At 40.3% G+C, this 20,537-nt stretch overlaps 2 protein-coding genes across 3 annotated transcripts in view; both read left to right on the top strand.

The window, feature by feature from the left end:
- LOC114665113 (gastrula zinc finger protein XlCGF26.1-like) overlaps positions 1–20,537 on the top strand; it is a 131,134-nt gene that overhangs the window by 33,605 nt on the left and 76,992 nt on the right. The gene's annotated exons all lie outside the window — the stretch shown is intronic.
- Positions 2,191–18,971, top strand: LOC114665064 (uncharacterized). Its single transcript, XM_051927487.1, has 3 exons — positions 2,191–2,359; positions 14,705–15,150; positions 18,260–18,971. The coding sequence occupies exons 1-3, from the start codon at positions 2,277–2,279 to the stop codon at positions 18,388–18,390; spliced, it is 660 nt and encodes a 219-aa protein (XP_051783447.1). The 5' UTR covers positions 2,191–2,276; the 3' UTR covers positions 18,391–18,971.

Below are 20,537 nucleotides of genomic sequence, written 5' to 3'. Positions count from 1 at the left end.
GATCATGTATAATTGTAGTTCTGAAGTAATTGATCTGCTATTTATTTGCAATGTTTAACATGACAAAAATAGCCTTTATTACGACACAATTTTACATTTGTTTACAATGAAGTGCAAACAAAACGCTTTGTATTTTTGTAGTATTATAAAATTTAGCCCTCTACAGGTTCCACCAATTCCTCCTCCGTGCCATTCCCCTGTAGCCGATCGAGGACTCGATCAGACTCTTCATTGTTATAACTTTTTATAGTAAGGTGTTACAGTAGTATTTCTTTTTTTTTTTAACTTTTATTTCATTACTTTTCAAAATATGTTGATACAGTAGTGATTATGAAGACCTTCCATAATCTGTAATTTTCGTTTAATTCATGCTTTTTTTCAATCATTTATTAGAATTTTTAAACCACCTCCTTAAGAAACATGAGTAACAAACATGAATTGTATTATGCATCAATTAATTTCATATTTACAAACAAAAAGAATGAAATTTAAACAAAATGGAATCAAATTTCTGACCTGTAGAAAGTACTGAATATACCATTCCAAAAATATATTTCCAAAATACACTCGTGGCCAAAACTATTTGGTTTTCACAAAGTTTGCTGCTTCATTGTTTTCAGAATTTTTTGTCAGATGTTTCTATGATAAACTGAAGTATAATTACAAGCTTTTCATAAGTTTCAAAGGCTTTTATTGACAATTACGTTAAGTTTATGTACAGAGTCAACATTTGCAGTGTTAACCCTTCTTTTTTTTAAGACCTCTGCAATTCACCCTGACATAGCTATCAATCAACTTCTGGGCCAAATCCTGACTGATGGCAGCCCATTCTTGTATAATCAATGCTTGGAGCTTGTCAGAATTTGTGAGTTTTTGTTTATCCACCCACCTCTTGAGGATTGGCCTCAGATTGGCCATGGAACAAAAATTCAGATGTTTTATTCCCCAAAGCCACTTAGCTATCACTTTTGCCTTATGGCCTGGTGCTCCATCATTGTTTGTCATCAAACTGTTCTTGGATGGTTGGGAGAAGTTGCTCTCGGAGGATGTTTTAGTATCATTCTTTATTCATAGCTGTGTTCTTAAGCAGAATTGAGGGTGAGCCCACTCCCTTGGCTGAGAAGCAACCCCACATGAATGGTCTCAGAATGCTATACTGTTACCATGACACAGGACTGATGGTAGCGCCGCTCACCTTTTCTTCTCTGGACAATGTTTTTTCCGGATTCCTCAAACAATCAGAAATTGGACTCATCAGAGAAAAATGACTTGACCCCAGCAATCTTCAGCAGTCCAATCCCTGTACCTTTTGCAGAATATCAGTCTGTCCCTGATGTTTTTCTTGGAGAGAAGTGGCTTTTTTTGCTGCCCTTCTTGATACCCACCAGGCCATCCTCCAAAAGTCTTCACCTCACTGAGTGTGCAGATGCACTCACACCTACCTGCTGCCGCTCCTGAGCTCTGCACTGGTGGTGTCCCCCCGATCCCGCCACTAAATTAACTTTAGGAGATGGTCCTGGAGCTTGTTCGACTTTCTTGGGCACCCAGAAGCCTTCTTCACAACAATTGAGACTCTCTATTCTAACTCAATCAGTGTGACAGAGTGATCTCCAGCCCTATCCTCCTCAACACTCTCACCTGTGTTAACGAGAGGATCACTGAAATGATGTCAGCAGGTTTTTTTGTGGCAGGGCTAAAATCCAGTGGAAATGTTTTTTTTGGGATTAGGATAATTTTCATGGAAAAGAGGGACTTTGCAATTAATTGCAATTCATCTGCTCACTCTTCATAACATTCTGGAGTAGATGCAAATTGCCATCTTAAAAACTGAATAGCAAACTTTGTGAAAATGAATATTTGTGTCATCCTCAAACTTTATTCTTGGATATGTGAAAAAATAATTTTGAATTGCGTTATTTTACTATCGTTCCATATTGTATTTATATCTATCTATCTATTCGTATGTGTATGCAATCAGATTGTATGAAATCACATTCATCGTGACATCGCAAATGCCGTTATATCATTTTTTAATTTTTGCAGCAGTCTTGCGCTAAGACTTTGAAAATGAAATTACAAAAGAGTGACTGTATTTCGTTTTACAATTTTAAATTTAATTTCCTTTTTTTTGCAGAAAATATACCCCATTCTACAGGTAAGGGTAAAAAAAGGAACAGCAGGCTGGAGAACTGTGGAACAGAGTACGCGGATTGAGTAGTGAAACAGCCAATCAGTGGCGACTTCGTGTTTCTCCCGGAAGCCCCTTCCTGAAATCCATGAAAGGAAGTAGGCGGGACGACGTGATAGTTGGAGTGCAGTTTGATTTCAAGCTGGAGAAACAAATCCCAGCTGGAAAAAGGTATGTACTTATATGAGAATATGAGAGACGCGGCTTATTATTGCCATATATTCCGATCATAGTCCGTGGGTAGCACGCGAAGGCTCCCCTTAGTTCCTGTGGTGTTGGGAGATTTAAATGCTTGATTCTCAATGGAGTTTCTCTATGCGCTGATTGACTACTCGTCGGTGGTTTCTATGTCTCCCTTAACGTAACTTAGTCAGATTTGCTTAAAAAAGCCCAGAGACGTAACTGCAGTATCTAGTCATTAATTTCTCGTCTTATTTTCTCACGACTCCAGGAGTAACGAAGATATTGATTCCCTTTCAGTTTAGTGTAGACGCATGATTAAGTAGCGGTTGTTTAGTTCTGGCTGTGCTTGCTCACCTCTGTGCGCCGCTCGCCTTTTTCATTTTGCGCATGCTCTGTGACGGCGGCATCGTGCACGCGCGAACTCCTGCTCTCCCTTTTTCAAGCTTCCAAGTCTGGGAGCTGTAGGGCAGGGGTAGGCAACGTCGGTCCTGGAGTGCCACAGTATGTGCAGGTTTTTGTTCCAACCCAGTTCCTTAACGAGAACTCAATTATTGCTGATGAAGCACATATTGCTTAAGTGACATTTTAATGCTTCATTTTAGTGGTCTCGCTTGTTAAGGTTCTCCAACCTTAATTGCTTATTTCAATCTTAAACTGCTGCATTCAGTGTTTTAATTGCTCCTTATTAGCAATAAGATGTAAAAGACAAAGCAGCCAGCAGTTCTCCAGCTAGCTTTTTTCCAATTACATCTGTTTGTGTTCATCATGCACGGTTTGATTTAATAAAACACTTAATAGAAAAATGTGACGGACTGAAAATGATCTGTTTTAGGCTTCAAATCATTTGGATGATATCCTTGGAAAGGAAAAAAATCTACGATATAAAAGCCTTACATTGCACAGACTAACAAGCCATAAAATTAAATAAGGTCTGAGATTGGCAATGATTGGTTTCTAATTAAGCAATTGGGTTGGAATGAAAACCTGTAGCCACTGCGGCTCACCAGGACCGACATTGCCTACCCCTGTTTTACATCTTATTGCTAATAAGGAGCAATTAAAACACTGAATGCAGCAGTTTAAGATTGAAATAAGCAATTAAGGTTGGAGAACCTTAACAAGCGAGACCACTAAAATGAAGCATTAAAATGTCACTTAAGCAATATGTGCTTCATCAGCAATAATTGAGTTCTCATTAAGGAACTGGGTTGGAACAAAAACCTGCACATACTGTGGCACTCCAGGACCGACGTTGCCTACCCCTGCTGTAGGGGAAATGTGGGGTCAGTTTTAGATATATTGAAGGACAAGTTCATCCCAATATTTAGAAACAGTAAGACATTTAAAGAAAATTCAGGTGGGTAACATTAAAGTCACAAATGGATAACAGCTGTGTAACCAGTATAATACTGGTAACTGCAGAGCGAATCGTAGGGCGAGCGTACGAAGCTGCGATTAAAAAGGACATTGGGAAGTGTAGGAAACTGGAGCATGTGTAATAAGGAAATGACATCTGCATCAGCAATAAACTGGTTTGTCCGCAGTAAAGAAAGAATTCATGAGAGAGCCGTTCGACTACAGGAAAAGATGGGCTTTTGTCAAAATCATAGCCGTCGAAAGTGTTAATCATATCACGGAATGGACATTCATCCAGTCTTATGTCTTAACAATTCAACTAAATTAAGTAATTCATCTCTACAAAATCTTTCTATACTTATGTATATTAATGAAACAGATCTCGGGTTGCTTCCCTGGGGTGAAACGGTGGCTTTTATGGCATTTGTAGTGTCCGCCCCTTCCTCCTTTTGTTTGTATTGCTCAGCAGTAAATAGAATTGGTGGTAACCCTTTTAAATATTTTATGGCCACATGTTGGATGAGCTTTGATCTTTGACCAACTTTGCCTTTTCAGGACACAAGAATAAATAAGCTTTCAAAATGCCAAAGGGAATGTAACTATTTCTTACTTTCGGAACGCTGTCTGTGCATTTCTAGTATTCCTTATTTTGCCATTTTTTTTTATTATACTTTGTTACTGTAAATACTTTGATACTGTATATAATTTGAGTTTGCTTTTAAATGTCTATTATTGTACTGCAATAATACAGTCTATTATTGTACTGCTAAGATAGTCTCCTATAACTAGATACACACAGATTTTCAGAGAATTTTTGACCATTTTAAATACATCATTCAAACTGTAAAACTGAAGGTTCGAAAAAGTAAGTGAACCCTAAGCTTATGACTTTTTAAGAAGCTCATTGCAGTCCGAATTTATCACACCTGGAGTCCATTTAATGAAACGAGTTCAGAGGTGTGGCCTAGAATTACTTTGATTGATCAAAAACACAATAAAGTTTGAGTTTGAACTTTTGACAAGAAGCATTTCTAGATGGGAATCATGTCTCACACAAAAGAGCTGTCTGAAAAGCTACGGTCGAGAATTGTTCATCTACATAAGGCTGGAAAGGGTTATAAAGTCATCTCAAAGATTTGAGATATCCATCAGTATACTGTTAGGCAAGTTGTCTATAAATGGAGACAATCTGGTATTGTGGCTACTCTGCCTAGAAGTGGGCGCCCTGCCAAGATGACCCCAAGAGCACAACGCAGGGTCAGCAATTAGGTAAAGAAGAACCCTAGAGTGACAGCAAAGGACTTGAAGAAGTCATTAGAACTGGCCAGCATCTCTGTTCATGAGTCGACTATACGCAAAACATTGAACAAGAAAGGAGTCCATGGCAGGACACCAAGAAGGAAGCCACTGCTATCAAAAAAGAACATTGCTGAATGCCTGAAGTTTGTGAAAGAGCACTTGGACAATCCACAATGGTACTGGGAAAATGTTTTGTGGAGTGATGAAACCAAAATTGAACTATTTGGGAGGAACAAGCAGCACTTCATTTGGCGTGAAAAGGGCCCTGCATATCAACATCTAAACATCATCCCTACAGTAAAGTATGGTGGAGGGAGCATCATGGTTTGGGCCTGCTTTGCTGCATCAGGGCCTGGCCAGCTTGCCATCATTGAGGGGAAAATGAATTCACAAGTTTATCAACAAATTCTCTTTGATAATGTGAGGGTGTTTGTCCATCAACTTAAGCTCAGAAGAGGCTGGGTGATGCAACAGGACAATGACCCCAAACATTTCAGCAAATCCACAGCACAATGGCTTCAGAAAAACAAACTTGGCCTTTTGGAGTGGCCGTGTCAGAGCCCAGATCTCAATCCTATTGAGATGCTGTGGAATGACATGAAGAGAGCCATACACAGAAGACAACCAAAGAATATGGAAGAGTTAAGATAGTTCTGCAGGGAAGAATGGGCTCAAATTCCCCCCGCACGATGTGCAGGTCTGATCTGCAGTTACAGGAAGCGCCTGGTTGAGGTCATTGCTTCCAAAGGAGGGTCAACCAGTTATTAAATCCCAAGGTTCACTTACTTTTTCCACTACCACTGTGAACGTTGAATGCATTTGTAAAATAACAACATGAAAGAGTAGAATTTTGTGTGTCATTGACTTAAGCTCATTGTGTATATTAGGACTTAGATGAAGATCAGATCACTTTTTATGACCTATTTGTGTAGTATACCAGATAATTCCAAAGGGTTCACATAATTTTTTCTTTGACTATATATGCTTTGTGAAAACTCTCAGGTGTGTGAAGTTGTTTTGTTAAATTACTACTACATTATTTAACGTCTGTGTTTGTAAAATAGAAAACAAAAATTGTGGTTGTAAATATTAATTACTGAATAGTTGTGTTTAAAATGGTGTTTGAGTCCTTGTTAAAGGATACATGTAAAGGAATATACGAGGGGGGACCCAAAAATAACCGGAATTTTGTTGTTGTTAGGTTGGTACTTGTAGTACGTGGTTGGGCCGCTAGGGCGATCTAGTTACACTCCTCACAAGTCAGTCTGCCAAGTGCCATCAGTCTGGAAGGTTGTGCTTGTGTTCAGTGAATTTTTTTGTAAAAGTAGGTTGCGCAACAGTGTGAGAAGGAAACGCCCTGATTTGTGGGAGTCGGGCGATTGGTTCTTTCATCATGACAACGCTCCAACTCACACTGCTCTCAGCATTCGCCAATTTTTGGCAAGAAATGATATGATAACCCTGAACCACTCACCCTACTCGCCAGATTTAGCTCTGTGTAATTTCTTTTTGTTCCCTCGGATGAAAAAAGAATTGAAAGGAAGGCGTTTTGGTGATGTCGAAGAGGTAAAACAAGAAACGACCAGAGCATTAATGGGCATTACTTCAGACGAATTTTAAAAATGTTTCGAACAATGGAACAAACGGTTAGATAAGTGTATTTCCGCCAATGGAGAGTACTTTGAAGGAGACTAATTGTAGTTTGTACAGAAAATTAAATTAAACACGTTTTAAAAATATTTCCGGTTATTTTTGGGTCCCCCCTCGTGTGATGAATGTATTGTAAAAATATACATGTAATTTAAGTGTGAGTTAAGAAGCCATTAACAGCGAATTATTAATTTATGTATGTCTAAGCTCCTGTGAACCCTTGAGAGATCTGCATGCAGGGTGCTGACTCTAGACGAGTAGCAGCCATTTTCTTCAGCAGTAAGTTTCATGAAGTGTTTGGTGCAGGTCTGTTTGGAAGTAGAATAATTATTTGTATTATTTAATTATTATTTATGTTGCGGAACAGTGGACCAGCTCTACACCCTTAGCAGAGTCCTGGAGGGTGCATGGGAGTTCGCCCAACCAGTCTACATGTGTTTTGTGGACTTGGAAAAGGCATTCGACCGTGTCCCTCGGGGAATCCTGTGGGGGGTGCTCTGGGAGTATGGGGTACCGGACCCCCTGATAAGGGCTGTTCAGTCCCTGTACAACCAGTGTCAGAGCTTGGTCCGCATTGCCGGCAGTAAGTCGAACCCGTTTTCAGTGAGAGTTGGACTCTGCCAGGGCAGCCCTTTGTCACCGATTCTGTTCATAACTTTTATGGACAGAATTTCTAGGTGCAGCCAGGGTGTTGAGGGGGTCCGGTTTGGTGGGCTCAGGATTGGGTCATTGCTTTTTGCAGATGATGTTGTCCTGTTTGCTTCATCAGGCCGTGATCTTCAGCTCTCTCTGGATCGGTTCACAGCTGAGTGTGAAGTGGCTGGGATGGGAATCGCCACCTCCAAATCCGAGACCATGGTCCTCAGCCAGAAAAGGGTGGAGTGCCCTCTCAGGGTTGGTAGCGAGATCCTGCCTCAAGTGGAGGAGTTCAAGTATCTCGGGATCTTGTTCACGAGTGAGGGAAGAATGGAGCGTGAGATCGACAGGCGGATCGGTGCGGCGACCACAGTGATGTGGGCTCTGCATCGGTCTGTCGTGGTGAAAAAGGAGCTGAGCCGTAAGGCAAAGCTCTCAATTTACCAGTCGATCTATGTTCCTACCCTCACCTATGGTCATGAGCTATGGGTAGTGACCGAAGGAACGAGATCGCGAATACAAGCGGCTGAAATGAGTTTCCTCCGTAGGGTGTCTGGGCTTTCCCTTAAAGATAGGGTGAGAAGCTCAATCATCCGGGAGGGGCTCAGAGTAGAGCCGCTGCTCCTCCGCATCGAGAGGAGTCCGATGAGGTGGCTCGGGCATCTGATCAGGATGCCTCCTGGACGCCTCCCTGGTGAGGTGTTCCGGGCACGTCCAACCGGGAGGAGGCCCTGGGGAAGACCCAGGACACGCTGGAGGGACTATGTCTCTCGGCTGGCCTGGGAATGCCTCAGGATTCTCCTGGAAGAGCTAGAAGAAGCGGCCGGGGAGAGGGAAGTCTGGGCATCTCTGCTCAAGCTGCTGCCCCCGCGATCCGACCTCGGATAAGCAGAAGAGGATGGATGGATAGATTATTTAATGCATGCTCTTCAGTATATTTTGATTGAAAGGGTGTTGAGTCAGCCCTGGAATTTGGAAAAGTGAGTTTGATTATTGGTAAGTAGGTGGTAGCGCTGACAGTGCATTGCCGCACCCACCTCACGTCAAACCACCTGGAGTGGGACCTGAGTGTATTAACAGAAAAATTAATCTGTTGAACTCTCTTCGCATTTGTGACCTTTTTTTGGACAGTTAGTTAAGATTTTATGGATATATTGATAGTGTCTGGTGGAGAGACTGCATTTGTTTTATTTTGTTATATTTAAAGAGCTGCATGGACCGTTTTTTTTCACAATTACAGCTATTGTGAATATTGCAAATATTTCAATGTATGATAAATGTGTCATCGTTAGTTTTTGATATAGTTTGTATTAATGGCTTTATTAAACCTTTTTGCCAGTCCTCAGTCATGGAAGTAAACCTCGCTACATTTTCATATACCAGAATGGCTTAAACAGACAGACAGACAGACAGAACAGAAAAGTAGTTGGGGTTGGCATTTCTGTCAAACAGTATTTAAATGCAAGTCCTCTTCAGTTGGATGATGAGCCCCATCTTAGTGAGGACATGTTAGGGAATGAGGTCTTATTTAAGGAGTGTTATAGACCACCCAATGCAGACAGTAATTTCAACACACATCTTTTAGTAATATCAAAAAGGCAAGTTTACAGGGAGATATTATAGTCATGGGGGACCAGAATATTAACTGGGATAACCTTCTAAATGGAGGAGCACAAGAGTACAAGTTTTTAGAAGTAGTAAGTGACTGTTTTTTAACGCAGTATTGTTAAAGGACCAAAGCAGGGTGAAGCTTGTCTGGATTTAATATTTTGTAATAATCAGGATAGAATTGAGGGTGTAGAGGTGATTGAACCACTAGGGTCAAGTGACCATAATGTAATACAATTCTCAGTATTTTGTAAGAGTGCCGATGCAAATACTAAAACTTAAGTTGAACTTTGGTAGGGCAAATTTTGAGCAAATGCAGCAAAGTCTAAGTAGGATACACTGGGATAAGCTTTCAAGTGTGGAGACAGTCAAGGAACAGTGAAACAGGTTTAAAAATGTTTTACATGTAATGCAGGACAGATACATACCTAAATTTGGAATTATTAGGAAACTAAAAAAAAAAAAAAAAACTCCAGTGGATTAATATCTATCTATCTATCTAAAGATTTTAAAAAAGAAGTTGCAAAGGAAAAAAACAGCTGTATAAGGTTTATGAATCGTAGGCATTTGAGAACATGAGGGCAACCATTAAGAAGAATATCAGGGAGGCTAAAAGGCAGTTGGAGAGGAATGTAGCAGATAAGGCGAAAGACGAGCCTTTCTGTATTTCAGTACTAAAAGATCAGTCAGAGGAGATGAAGTGCATCAGAATTAGTAAAGGAGAATTAAGTTACAGTAAGTGAAATAGCAGATGCCCTAAACTTACATTCTTCTGAGGTCTTCACAAGTGAGCAAGTGGATAACCTCACAGATGTAAACGCAACTACTAAGGAGGTACTGAGGGATTTGGAAATTGTCGAGGGAGAAGTGCAGCTCAGATTAAATAGGCTGAAATCAAACAAATCACCAGGACCAGATAATATGTACCCTCGAGTTCTTAAGGAGGCTAGTGAATACAGATATAAACCCTTGACGCATATATTTTTAGGAAGTCACTGCATACTGGGGAAATTCTGAAGGACTGGAAAATATCGTCCTGTTATATAAAAAGGGTGACCGGGCAGATCCAAGCAACTATAGGCCAGTAAGCTTAATGTACATCACAGGAAAATTAATGGAAGGAATCATTAAGGATAAGATTGAGCAACGCCTGGCAGGGACAGGAGTTATTAGGAACAGTCAGCATGGGTTCAGAAGAGGGAGGTCGTGTTTTACTAATATGCTGGAATTCTATGAGGAAGCAACAAAAGGATACGATCAGATTGGAGCATATGATATTATTTATCTGGACTTTCAGAAAGCATTTGATAAGGTGACACATGAGAGCTTGGACATCCAGCTAAGAGAAGTGGGAGTTCAGGGTGATGTTTATAGATGGGTGCAGAATTGGCTCAGACACAGGAAGCAGAGGGTGATGGTGTGAGGAACCTCATCAGAATTGGCTGATGTTAAGAGTGGTGATCAGCAGGGGTCAGTGTCAGGGCCGCTGCCATTTTTAATAAATATAAATAATTTAGACAGGAATATAAGTAACAAGCTGGTTAAGTTTGCAGATGATACCAAGATAGGTGAATTAGCAGATAATTTAGAATCCATCATATCATTACAGAAGGACTTGGACAGCATACAGGCTTGGGCAGATTTGTGGCAGATGAAATTTAATGTCAGTAAATGTAAATTATTAAATGTGGGAAGTATAAATGTGAGGTTTGAATACACAATGGGCGGTCGAAAATCGAGAGTACACCTTATGAGAAGAACTTAGGAGTCGTAGTAGACTCTAAGCTATCGACTTCCAGACAGTGTTCAGAAGCCATTAAGAAGGCTAACAGAATGTCAGGTTATATAGCGCCTTGATGTGTGGAGTACAAGTCACAGAAGGTTCTGCTCAAGGTTTATAACACACTGGTGAGGCCTCATCTGGAGTACTGGGTGTAGTTTTGGTCTCCAGGCTACAAAAAGGTCATAGCAGCACTAGAAAAGGTCCAGAGAAGAGCGACTAAGCTGATTCCAGGACTACAGGGGATGAATTAAGAAAGATTAAAAGAGCTGAGCCTTTACAGTTTAAGCAAAAGAAGATTAAGAGGAGACATGACTGAAGTGTTTACAATTATGAAGGGAATTAGTCCCGTGGATCGAGACACTGTCTTTAAAATGAGTTCATCAAGAACACAGGGACACAGTTAGAAACTTGTTCAGGCTAAATTTTGCACAAACATTGAGTTTTTCTTTACATAGAAAACCACAGACACTTTGAATAAACTTCCAAGTAGTGTGGTAGACAGTAAGATGTTGGGGACTTTCAAAACTTGACTTGATGTTTTTTTTTGGAAGAAATAAGTGGATAGGACTGGCGAGCTTTGTTGGGCTGACTGGCCTGTTCTCCTCCAGATTGTTCTAATATCGGCACACACCGGCTCTGGGCTTATAATTTAATATCGCACACCAGCCAGTGAAATGTGTAGTTTTTCAATTAAAAGAAGAAAAAGTTACACACTGTTTGTAATGTGTTGCATTTTATGATAAGTAACTATACTGTACAACGTATTTAGCTACTTCTTTGTGAGTAACAAGTAATGCAAGTCACTTTTAAAAATAATGTTCCCTGGTGCTGGTAGTGCGACTTGTGTACCTTAGTAATGCTCAGAGCTACAGTAGGTCATGTGGAGTGTTGTGCTCCTGGTGGGGTCTCCCTTGGCAAACGGGTTTGAACTGAAAAGTCACACAAGAATGATTCAAAACAACCCTCATGAGGGTGTAAATCAAAAAGCAGCATACCTTGTAGCCACTCCAGAAGCCCACCCTGATGGAAGCAGGCTTTGGGAACTTGGAGCATTACCTCTGTGGTGGTGAGGATCCTGAGCTGTTGCAGGAGTTGGAACACTATACTGCTTCTGCTTTCTCCTGTACTGCTCCTTCGCTGCCCTGAGCTGGTCTCGGAGTTCCTTCTGCACACGCTTGAGCTCATGCTGATCATCTACGATATATCATAGATGCATATTTTATTTTACCTACTTAACTTTTATCGACATTTATCTAACTCTATATTCATTTTTCTAGTATCAGAATGTAGTTTAAGTTAATTTGTTTTGGTTTCAATAGATGTATTTTTCATATTTTCAATTCTTTTCTTTTTTTTCATATCTTCGCCCCCCCCCCTATTTGTTACTTTGCACCCCTCTAGGGGGTCTGCCCCACAGATTGAGAACCACTGCTTTAGATGTTGTTCTGGTTTCTTTTGTGACCTCTTGGTTTAGTCATTGCTGCACTCTTGGGGTAATTTTTTTTAGGCCAGCCACTGCTGGGAAGGTTCACCACTGTTCCATGTTTTCTCCATTTGTAGATAATGGCTCACACTGTGGTTTGCTGGAGTACCAAAGATTTAGAAGTGGCACTGTAACCTTTTCCAGACTGATAGATGTCAATTACTTTGTTTCTCATCATTTTCCAGAATTTCTTTAGATCACGGCATGAAGTCTTCCTTTTTGGGATTTTGTGGCCTACTTCACTTTGTCTGATAGGTTCTATTTAAGTGATCTTTTGATTCAACAGGTCTGGAAGTAATCAGGCTTGAGTGTGTTTAGTGAAATTAAACTCCACAAAATGTGATTAACCAGTTACATCATGATTTAACAAGGGGGCCAGTTACTTTTGCACATATGGCCATGTAGGTTTGGATAATTTTTTTCATTAAATACAATCATCACTTAAAAACTGCATTTTGAGTTTACATGGGTTATCTTTGTCTAATATTTAAATTTGTTTGATGATCTAAAACATTTAAGTGTGACAAACATGCAAAAAAATAAATCGGGAAGGGGGCAAATACATTTTCACAGCACTGTATGTCTTGCAAAATTACCAATGCAACATTCACTTGACACAGATAAAGCTCAAATTCAAATCAAGAATATCTCAACACTGGCCAAGGCTAGCTATCTCAACTTCAATACTTTACCACGGGCCAGAAGTCATTCTGCCCACGTTGCATCTCTGCTGGGATTCACTTACTTGTTGATCCGTCTTCAGATTGCTTCCTCTGAAAGGGCTACACTTCTGAATAACCCAATAAGAGGGAGAAATGGCTACTCCTGTTGGGCTTTCGTATCCCGATGGCTACCTTTTCAAAGGGCTACACAGTCTAACATACAGTACAATACCTAAATGGGCACACTTTGTTTTATTAGCTATTAGCTGTCCCTTGTGGCTTTGCCCATGTAGAAGTGAAACAGGACAGTGAGGAGCGACCTGAATGACTCCCCACTCCTGATGTCATGCTTCCCCCTCCCTTCGGCCCACAGCTTCTGTCTTTGATTAGTGCGAATATATCGCTTCTGCAAGCAAACTGTGATTCTTAGCGGGATGAGAGAAGTTGCAAAATCAACCAGAATGTTCAAACAAATTATAGAAGGAAAAAAAAAACCCGATCTAAATCCATGAAGTAGTTCTCTCGTTCGCTAACTAAGCGGAGTTAAAGTTATGCCTGAGGCTGGAGCATGAGTGAGGAGGGCAACCCGCCACCCCTCCTCGCAGCCCACGGCGACTCTCTTGGATTCTCGCACATAAATCGGTACTGCAATCGAACTATGATACTTAGCGTGATAAGAGAGGTCACAAAATCAACTAGGATATTCAAGCAAATTATAGAAAAAAACAATCCTAAATCCGTTAAGTAGTTCTCTTGTGACAAGCAGACAGATGATTTTTTTATATATATAGTGATTATCTGTCATAGCTAAATATCGGTAAACAACAGGAGAACCTTAGCAAAGCAATACTCAAACTATTTTAGTAGTTGTTTATTTGTAGGAGAAACCAGGTGTAAATGTTGCATAGGAAAACGTACAACCTGAACGATTCAAATCAGTCACAACGCGAACTTCATTTCAGGTGGCTATGGCTTTGGATGTCACAGTCTTTGGTTTCTTAAACCAGGCGTGATACTTGGGAGCAAAGAGGCAGTGTGTAGGTGGCAAAGTCTGACTGAGTTGTCTTATCTTTGGCAGTTATTTCTGTCTCTCCTCCTTCTAGTCTTGAATTTATGATGTCTCTCTGGCATTGCCTTTTTAAAATCCTTTCAGTTTATAGGGTCTTCCAGACAGCCCATTTTCAAAATTAAATCCTGCCTTATGTAAGATATTTCATCAAGTGAAGTTTGGGATTACATATTCTTACAAGCATACACACACTGGTCATTTTATCTGTGCTTAAATATATACATTCTAATTAAACAATGATACTCTTTAAAAAGTGTACTTATTTTCCCAGAATTCCTGTTTGTCTATTTTGCATACACCCCAGAGTTGTATCTACTTCCAAAAGTTGACAGCCTTGGGGAACTCCCTCATGAATATTAATGATTTGATGAGGTCATTAGTACCTGCCTGCCCTTTCAGTTACAGAACATTTCCCAAATGAGCTGTGAGCCTACAACTTAAGAGTCATTGAATAATTCCAAAATAAACGCAGAACGAATTAAAACAAACAAATTAAATATTATGAGTTGTATTTAGCTCAATTTTTCAACATTAGAGTCTCCATCATCCAGGTATTGAGTATGGCCGGCGCCCACAGCTGTTGGAGATGGTCATCTTCTTCCAGTGTGTTGCACCTTCACTCCACACTTTCCAAGTTTGTTTTACACCTGATAATGTGACATAAAGAGTAATGTGCTACTGGCATCTTGATGTAAACCTTCAATGAGAGAGTGTTGTAAGATGACACTCAAATGCCTTTAGATTGGAATGATAATTTTGATGGAATTAAATCTTGCTCTTTCCACAGAGAGAAACATAAAGCCTTCATTTACTGTAACAACTGGATGGATGTGATTACGGAGATGTGTGACACAAATATCATGGAGAGATGGACTGCAGGTGTCAAGCAAGAGGACTGTGAATGGGAGTTTGATCACCTTAAACAGCAGAGCCTGGACATTAAGGATGAGGAGTGTGAACTGGGATCAGTGGACATTAAAGCAGAGGCTGAAGAGAACTCTGTCATCATTGAAGAACACAAAAATAAAAGTGTGGAGAGTGTCAAGGAAGGCTACCTTCATCATAGGTGTAAAGATAGAGCAATGACTGGGTTAGTCTCTTCTGAGAGCAGACCATGCTCATCTGGCAATGTGATGTCTGAATCATTACAGTCTGTTACAGGGGGAATTGAGGAACATTCATCTGTTGGAACTCAGAAAGATGACACACCACCTACAAAGCAGTCTGATAAAGGTACGTAGAAAATAAGAGTATGTGAAAGTTTTAAGGCTGAGGGTGTGAGGGTATTTCTGCTTTTTACTAGTAGAATAGAAATGTAGTGAAGTTTGAACGTTGTGCAAATGCTTTTATCCAATACCTTTTGAAATCTCTGGCTTTTTGCATTAATTCAAAATTTATAGTCCAGTTATTTGTGTCTTGATGAATTTTAAGTTAACTGTGTTTGTCTGTTATTAAGGCATAGCTGAAGATCAGATCAGACCAGATTGTCTACAGTAGAACTCCAGGGGATTCCAAAGGGTACACACACATTTTATTTTAAATTGAGCTAGATTAAATAGGAAATTATAAATACCCCATTTTCTTCTTCTTTTTTCTTCCCACTTCTATGTGAGATTGTTGTATTTGATCAAACCTCTCCTTACAGCTCAGTCCTGCCCCCCTCCCTGGTCAGATCCTTTTCCTTCTCATCTTCTTTAACTTTACCCATCCGCCTCAGGTTTGGCTTCCCTCACTTTCTCTTCCCCTGGACTTCCATTCCCAACACTCCTTTGCTCACATATTCATTGTCTCTCCTTATAACATGTCCATACCACTTCAGCCTTCTTCCCACTTCTCGAACATGTCTGTCCCACTTTTGTTGTACCTCTGATTGTCTCATTTCTTATTCTGTCCTCTTTTTGTATCTCCACACCTGAGTCTCAACTTTTTCATTTCTGCCACATCCAGCTTCTTCTCCTGCACTCCCTTTACTGCCCATATCTCAGCTCTCTTACCACTCTCTTAAAAACTTTACTTTTTAAAATTTCCTTGATCACACTATATCCCTGACACTTACTTCCAGTTGTTTCATCCACACTGCACTCTACAGATTTTTATCTGTGCATCTCATTCTCCATCTTGGGCTACCACTGATCCACAATATTTGCACGGATCCACTCTTCTCAACAGCTCTTCCCTCAGGCTAACGTCTGAATCCTGATCATCATTAAACCTCAAATATTCTGCCTTCTTCCTATTTATCTTCAATCCTCTGTCTTCTAAAGCACTTCTCCATTCTTGAAACTTCTTCTTTTCTGGTGCTACACAACACAATGTCATCAGCACAAAGCATGCACCATGGGATTGGTCTTATACCCCATGACTCGACACATCCATAACCAGATCAAAGATTTAAGGACTTCAAGATCATCTCCTCTGCATACCTCCTATAACCGAGATCTCGTCTGTTACCACAACACCACTTTTATCCCAAGTTCTCACTCCCTCACGCCTATTCTGGATAATCCTCACACACTTCTCTGGTCCTTTCTCTCTCATGAATGTCCAGACTTCTTGACATGTCATCCTGTCATAAACATCACGTTTTCTCAGACCCATTAACTTTAATTGATTGTCCACGTCCAATAAATGTGCATTTTTAGCTCCAGTTTAATCTGCCTAATTGTTAATGTATACAAACTAATATGCTACATTTAATTTAAAAATGATTTTTTTTCTCCTAATTTATTTGTACATGAAAAGAATGAGATGAATTGATTATTTAAACTGCACTTAGGAGTATTGCAGCCTTTGTGACAATAGAACAATTAAAAAAAAATCTAATCTTTAATAATACATTTTATTTATATAGCGCCTTTCCCATGCTCAAGGCACTTCACAAAGTTTAAGAAAGAACGGCAGGGTATACAGTATATAGCATTGTACAAACCAGATAAATAAATAAAGAAAATTAAGACCGTAGATTCAGAGAAAAAGCCTAACGGACAACATAATTGATAGTCTAGCACACACACACACAGGTTACATGAGCATCTTGACAGAGCGGTAAACTGAGAGAAGGGTAATAAAGTCAAGTAGAGCTAAAAGCCTTCCTGAACTGATGAGTTTTGAGTTGTTTTATAAAAGAATTCATGGAGTCAGCTGACCTGATTAATTTTGGTAGGTCATTCCGGAGTCTGGGCGCTATACAGCTGAAGGCCCTGCTGTCACCCATGGAGTGTAGATTAGTGAGGGGCACAACTAGATTGCCAGAATCAGTGGACCTTAGTGGGCGGGCAGGCATATAGTGATGGAGGAGGTCACTGATGTAGTTTGGTGCGAGGTTATTTAAGGCTTTGTAGGTTATTAGTAGGATTTTATATTCAATTCTGTAAGACACAGGGAGCCAGTGAAGACGGAGCAGGATGGGTGTGACGTGCTCGCTGCTGCTGGTTCGAGTAAGGACTCTTGCAGCTGAGTTTTGAATAAGCTGGAGGTGTGATATACGATTAGAAGGGGCACCTGCCAGTAGGGAATTACAATAATCGATGCGGGATGTTTTTATTTAAAGCATGGACCATCCATCCATCCATCCATTTTCCAACCCGCTGAATCCAAACACAGGGTCACGGGGGTCCGCTGGAGCCAATCCCAGCCAACACAGGGCACAAGGCAGGGAACCAATCCCGGGCAGGGTGCCAACCCACCGCAGGACACACACAAACACCAAGCACACACTAGGGCCAATTTAGAATCGCCAATCCACCTAACCTGCATGTCTTTGAACTGTGGGAGGAAACCCACGCAGACACGGGGAGAACATGCAAACTCCACGCAGGGTGGACCCGGGAAGCGAACCCGGGTCTCCTAACTGCGAGGCAGCAGCGCTACCACTGCGCCACCGTGCCGCCCAAGCATGGACCAGTTTCTCAGTATTAGAAAAGGAAAGAGCCAGACACACGAAAGACAATATAGGTAAAAACTAGGGCTCTCTGCTCAAATATCACCATTCTAATATGCGTGTTTTGTCATGTAATGTCCCACTGTGACCCTGTTTTCCCTTTTATACTCCTTATTCTGTAGAATTAACCAAAATACTTCAAATTCCATACATTACCACTCAGTACTGTGATCAGATGTACTATTTTAGATCATTACTTCCACCCTCTTCCTTTCTTGTATCTATACCTTTAGGCTACAGTATATATATATATATATATATATATTAGTGCGTTTGTGTATATAGACTGTTTAGCAAATAGAATTTGGCTTTCTAAACCAACAAGATACAACCTGCTTGTGCTAGATGTGTCATTTCAGGTGGCCTAATAACTTAGAGTTGCATTTGACTCTTCCTACTCAGCTCCTCATCTGCACAGATCCAGGCAGCCTGCTATCTTCAGGCCATCATCTGCTCTGCTTTCATCAGGATGTAACATGGCAAAGAGAAGACTGCAGGCCTCCGTCTTTATTATCCCTTCTGGGACCAATTGAATAGCTCCGGCACGGCCCACCCCAACACCTCAAGCAATTTTGTTTCTTACCAGCATCCTTCACATAAAAAAACCAAGAAAGGAAATGCAAATCATTAAGCAATAAAACTCTCCCTCTCTGTCAAAGGTGGCCAGAGGTTCAATCATTAAAAAAAACTGCATTCCTAAAGCTTTGGGGAGGCAGAGAAACAAAAGGAACTGTTATGTCCACTGTCCTTGCTCTTTAAACATTATAACAAGTAAAATGCTAATTCTACAAATAAAGATGTACAAAAAATGTTTCAATTTATAGGCAACATATCACTCCACCAGAATCGAATGTATTTAAAGGCAAAAAAAAAGAAAGAGCAGTTACTGGTTTTACGTTGCACTGACTGGCTTTGTGTTACTTAAGATGGGCTGCAGGATTTTACAGATCTGTTTTTGTACAAAGCTTTCCAGATTAGCCAATATACATTTGTAAATTAGTTAATGTGTGTTATTAGTTCAACTGTCATCATTCTCTCTGTTAAACACCCCCCATTTTTTAAAGATTTTCATTTAGCTACTGTGTTAACTATACCATATGCTGCTTTGCTTTAAATCCCCTGAAAAAATGTAAACTTTATAATTTACTCTTAAACTCTGCAAGTCGTTTTTTTTATATAGCTTTAGAACTTTGTTTGGGGGGAAGGGGGGGATTTTGGCTTTTTACAGAACCTCTTTAAATAAATAAATGCCTAAATAAGTAGGTAATAAACAAATAAATATACAGTACACACACACACATATTTTGGTCTGAACACTAACCAGAATGACTGTAAAGCAAGAAAATTCAAAAGAAAGAAAAGTTCTGACTTGACTGTCACAGTCCCAGTGAGACATTTTGGCAGTGAATGAAGACAACTGCTAAATAAAAATGTATTTTCCTCCATAATAGAAATCTGTTACTGTGCAACATTTAATACATGCAGGAATTACATTTGTGATGGACATGGAGATACACAGCGCATCAGTTTATTGGCATGAAAATATGTTCTTGACCTTTTCACCATATTTGAACAGGCAAGCAATAGATCTTCATACAAGCAGTGCCTTTAGTTAAAGGTGATAAACTTGAATAAAAACACAAGCAAAAGTGCTTTTTCAACCATTTATTCAGGAAAAATATCAAAAGATGTCATTTTCTGCTGGGCAAAAGTTAAGTCCACCCTTAGCTTCAAAAGCTGATATTGCCCTCTCTAGCAGAAATTACCGCTTGTGTTTTGTATAACTGCCTACCAGTCTCTGACATCAACTCTGACATTTTTGACCACTCTTCTGTGCAAACTTCCTTTGTTTCCAAGATGTTTTGGAGATTTCCTTGAATGTGTTGTCTGTTTCAAATCTTTCTACAACATTTCAATGAGATTCAAATCAAGGCTTTGACTTTAAACTTTGGATCATTATCATCCTGAAAGGTCCATTTCAGGTTCAACTTTAACTTTCAAACAGATTGCCGCACATTCTCCTCAAGCAAAGCTTGATCATCTTCTTTGTCTTTCAGCTGCTCCCGTTAGGAGTCACCACAGCGGATCATCTTGTTCCATATCTTCTTCTCCTCTACATCTTGCTCTGTCACACCCATCGCCTGCATGTCCTCTCTCACCACATCCATACCCCTTCTCTTAGGCCTTCCTCTTTTCCTCTTGCCATGCAGCTCAATCCATAACAACTTTCTCTCAAAGTATTCGACATCTCTCCTCTGCACATGTCCAGACCAATGCAATCTCGCCTCTCTGGCTTTGTCTCCAAACTGTCCAACATGAGTTAACCCCCTAATGTACTCATTTCTAATCCTGTCCATCCTCGTCACACCCAATGCAGATCTTAACATCTTTAACTCTGCCACCTCCAGCTCTGTCTCCTGCTTTCTGGTCAGTGTCACCGTCTCCAACCCATATAACATAGCTGGTCTCACTACTGTCTTGTAAACATTCCCTTTCACTCTTGCTGGTACCGATCTGTCACAAATTACTCCTCTCATTCACACACATGTATTCTGTCTTCTACCTACTGACCTTCATTCCTCTCCTCTCTCTAGGGCATATCTCCACCTCTCCAGGGTCTCCTCAATCTGCTCCCTACTCTCGCTACAGATCACAATGTCATCAGTAAACATCATAGTCC

Source organism: Erpetoichthys calabaricus, chromosome 1 (genome assembly GCF_900747795.2).
Source record: "Erpetoichthys calabaricus chromosome 1, fErpCal1.3, whole genome shotgun sequence".
Classification (NCBI taxonomy): Eukaryota; Metazoa; Chordata; class Cladistia; order Polypteriformes; family Polypteridae; genus Erpetoichthys; species Erpetoichthys calabaricus.
The sequence above is the reverse complement of the archived record's forward strand: the minus strand, read 5'-3'. Positions and strand labels throughout refer to the sequence as shown.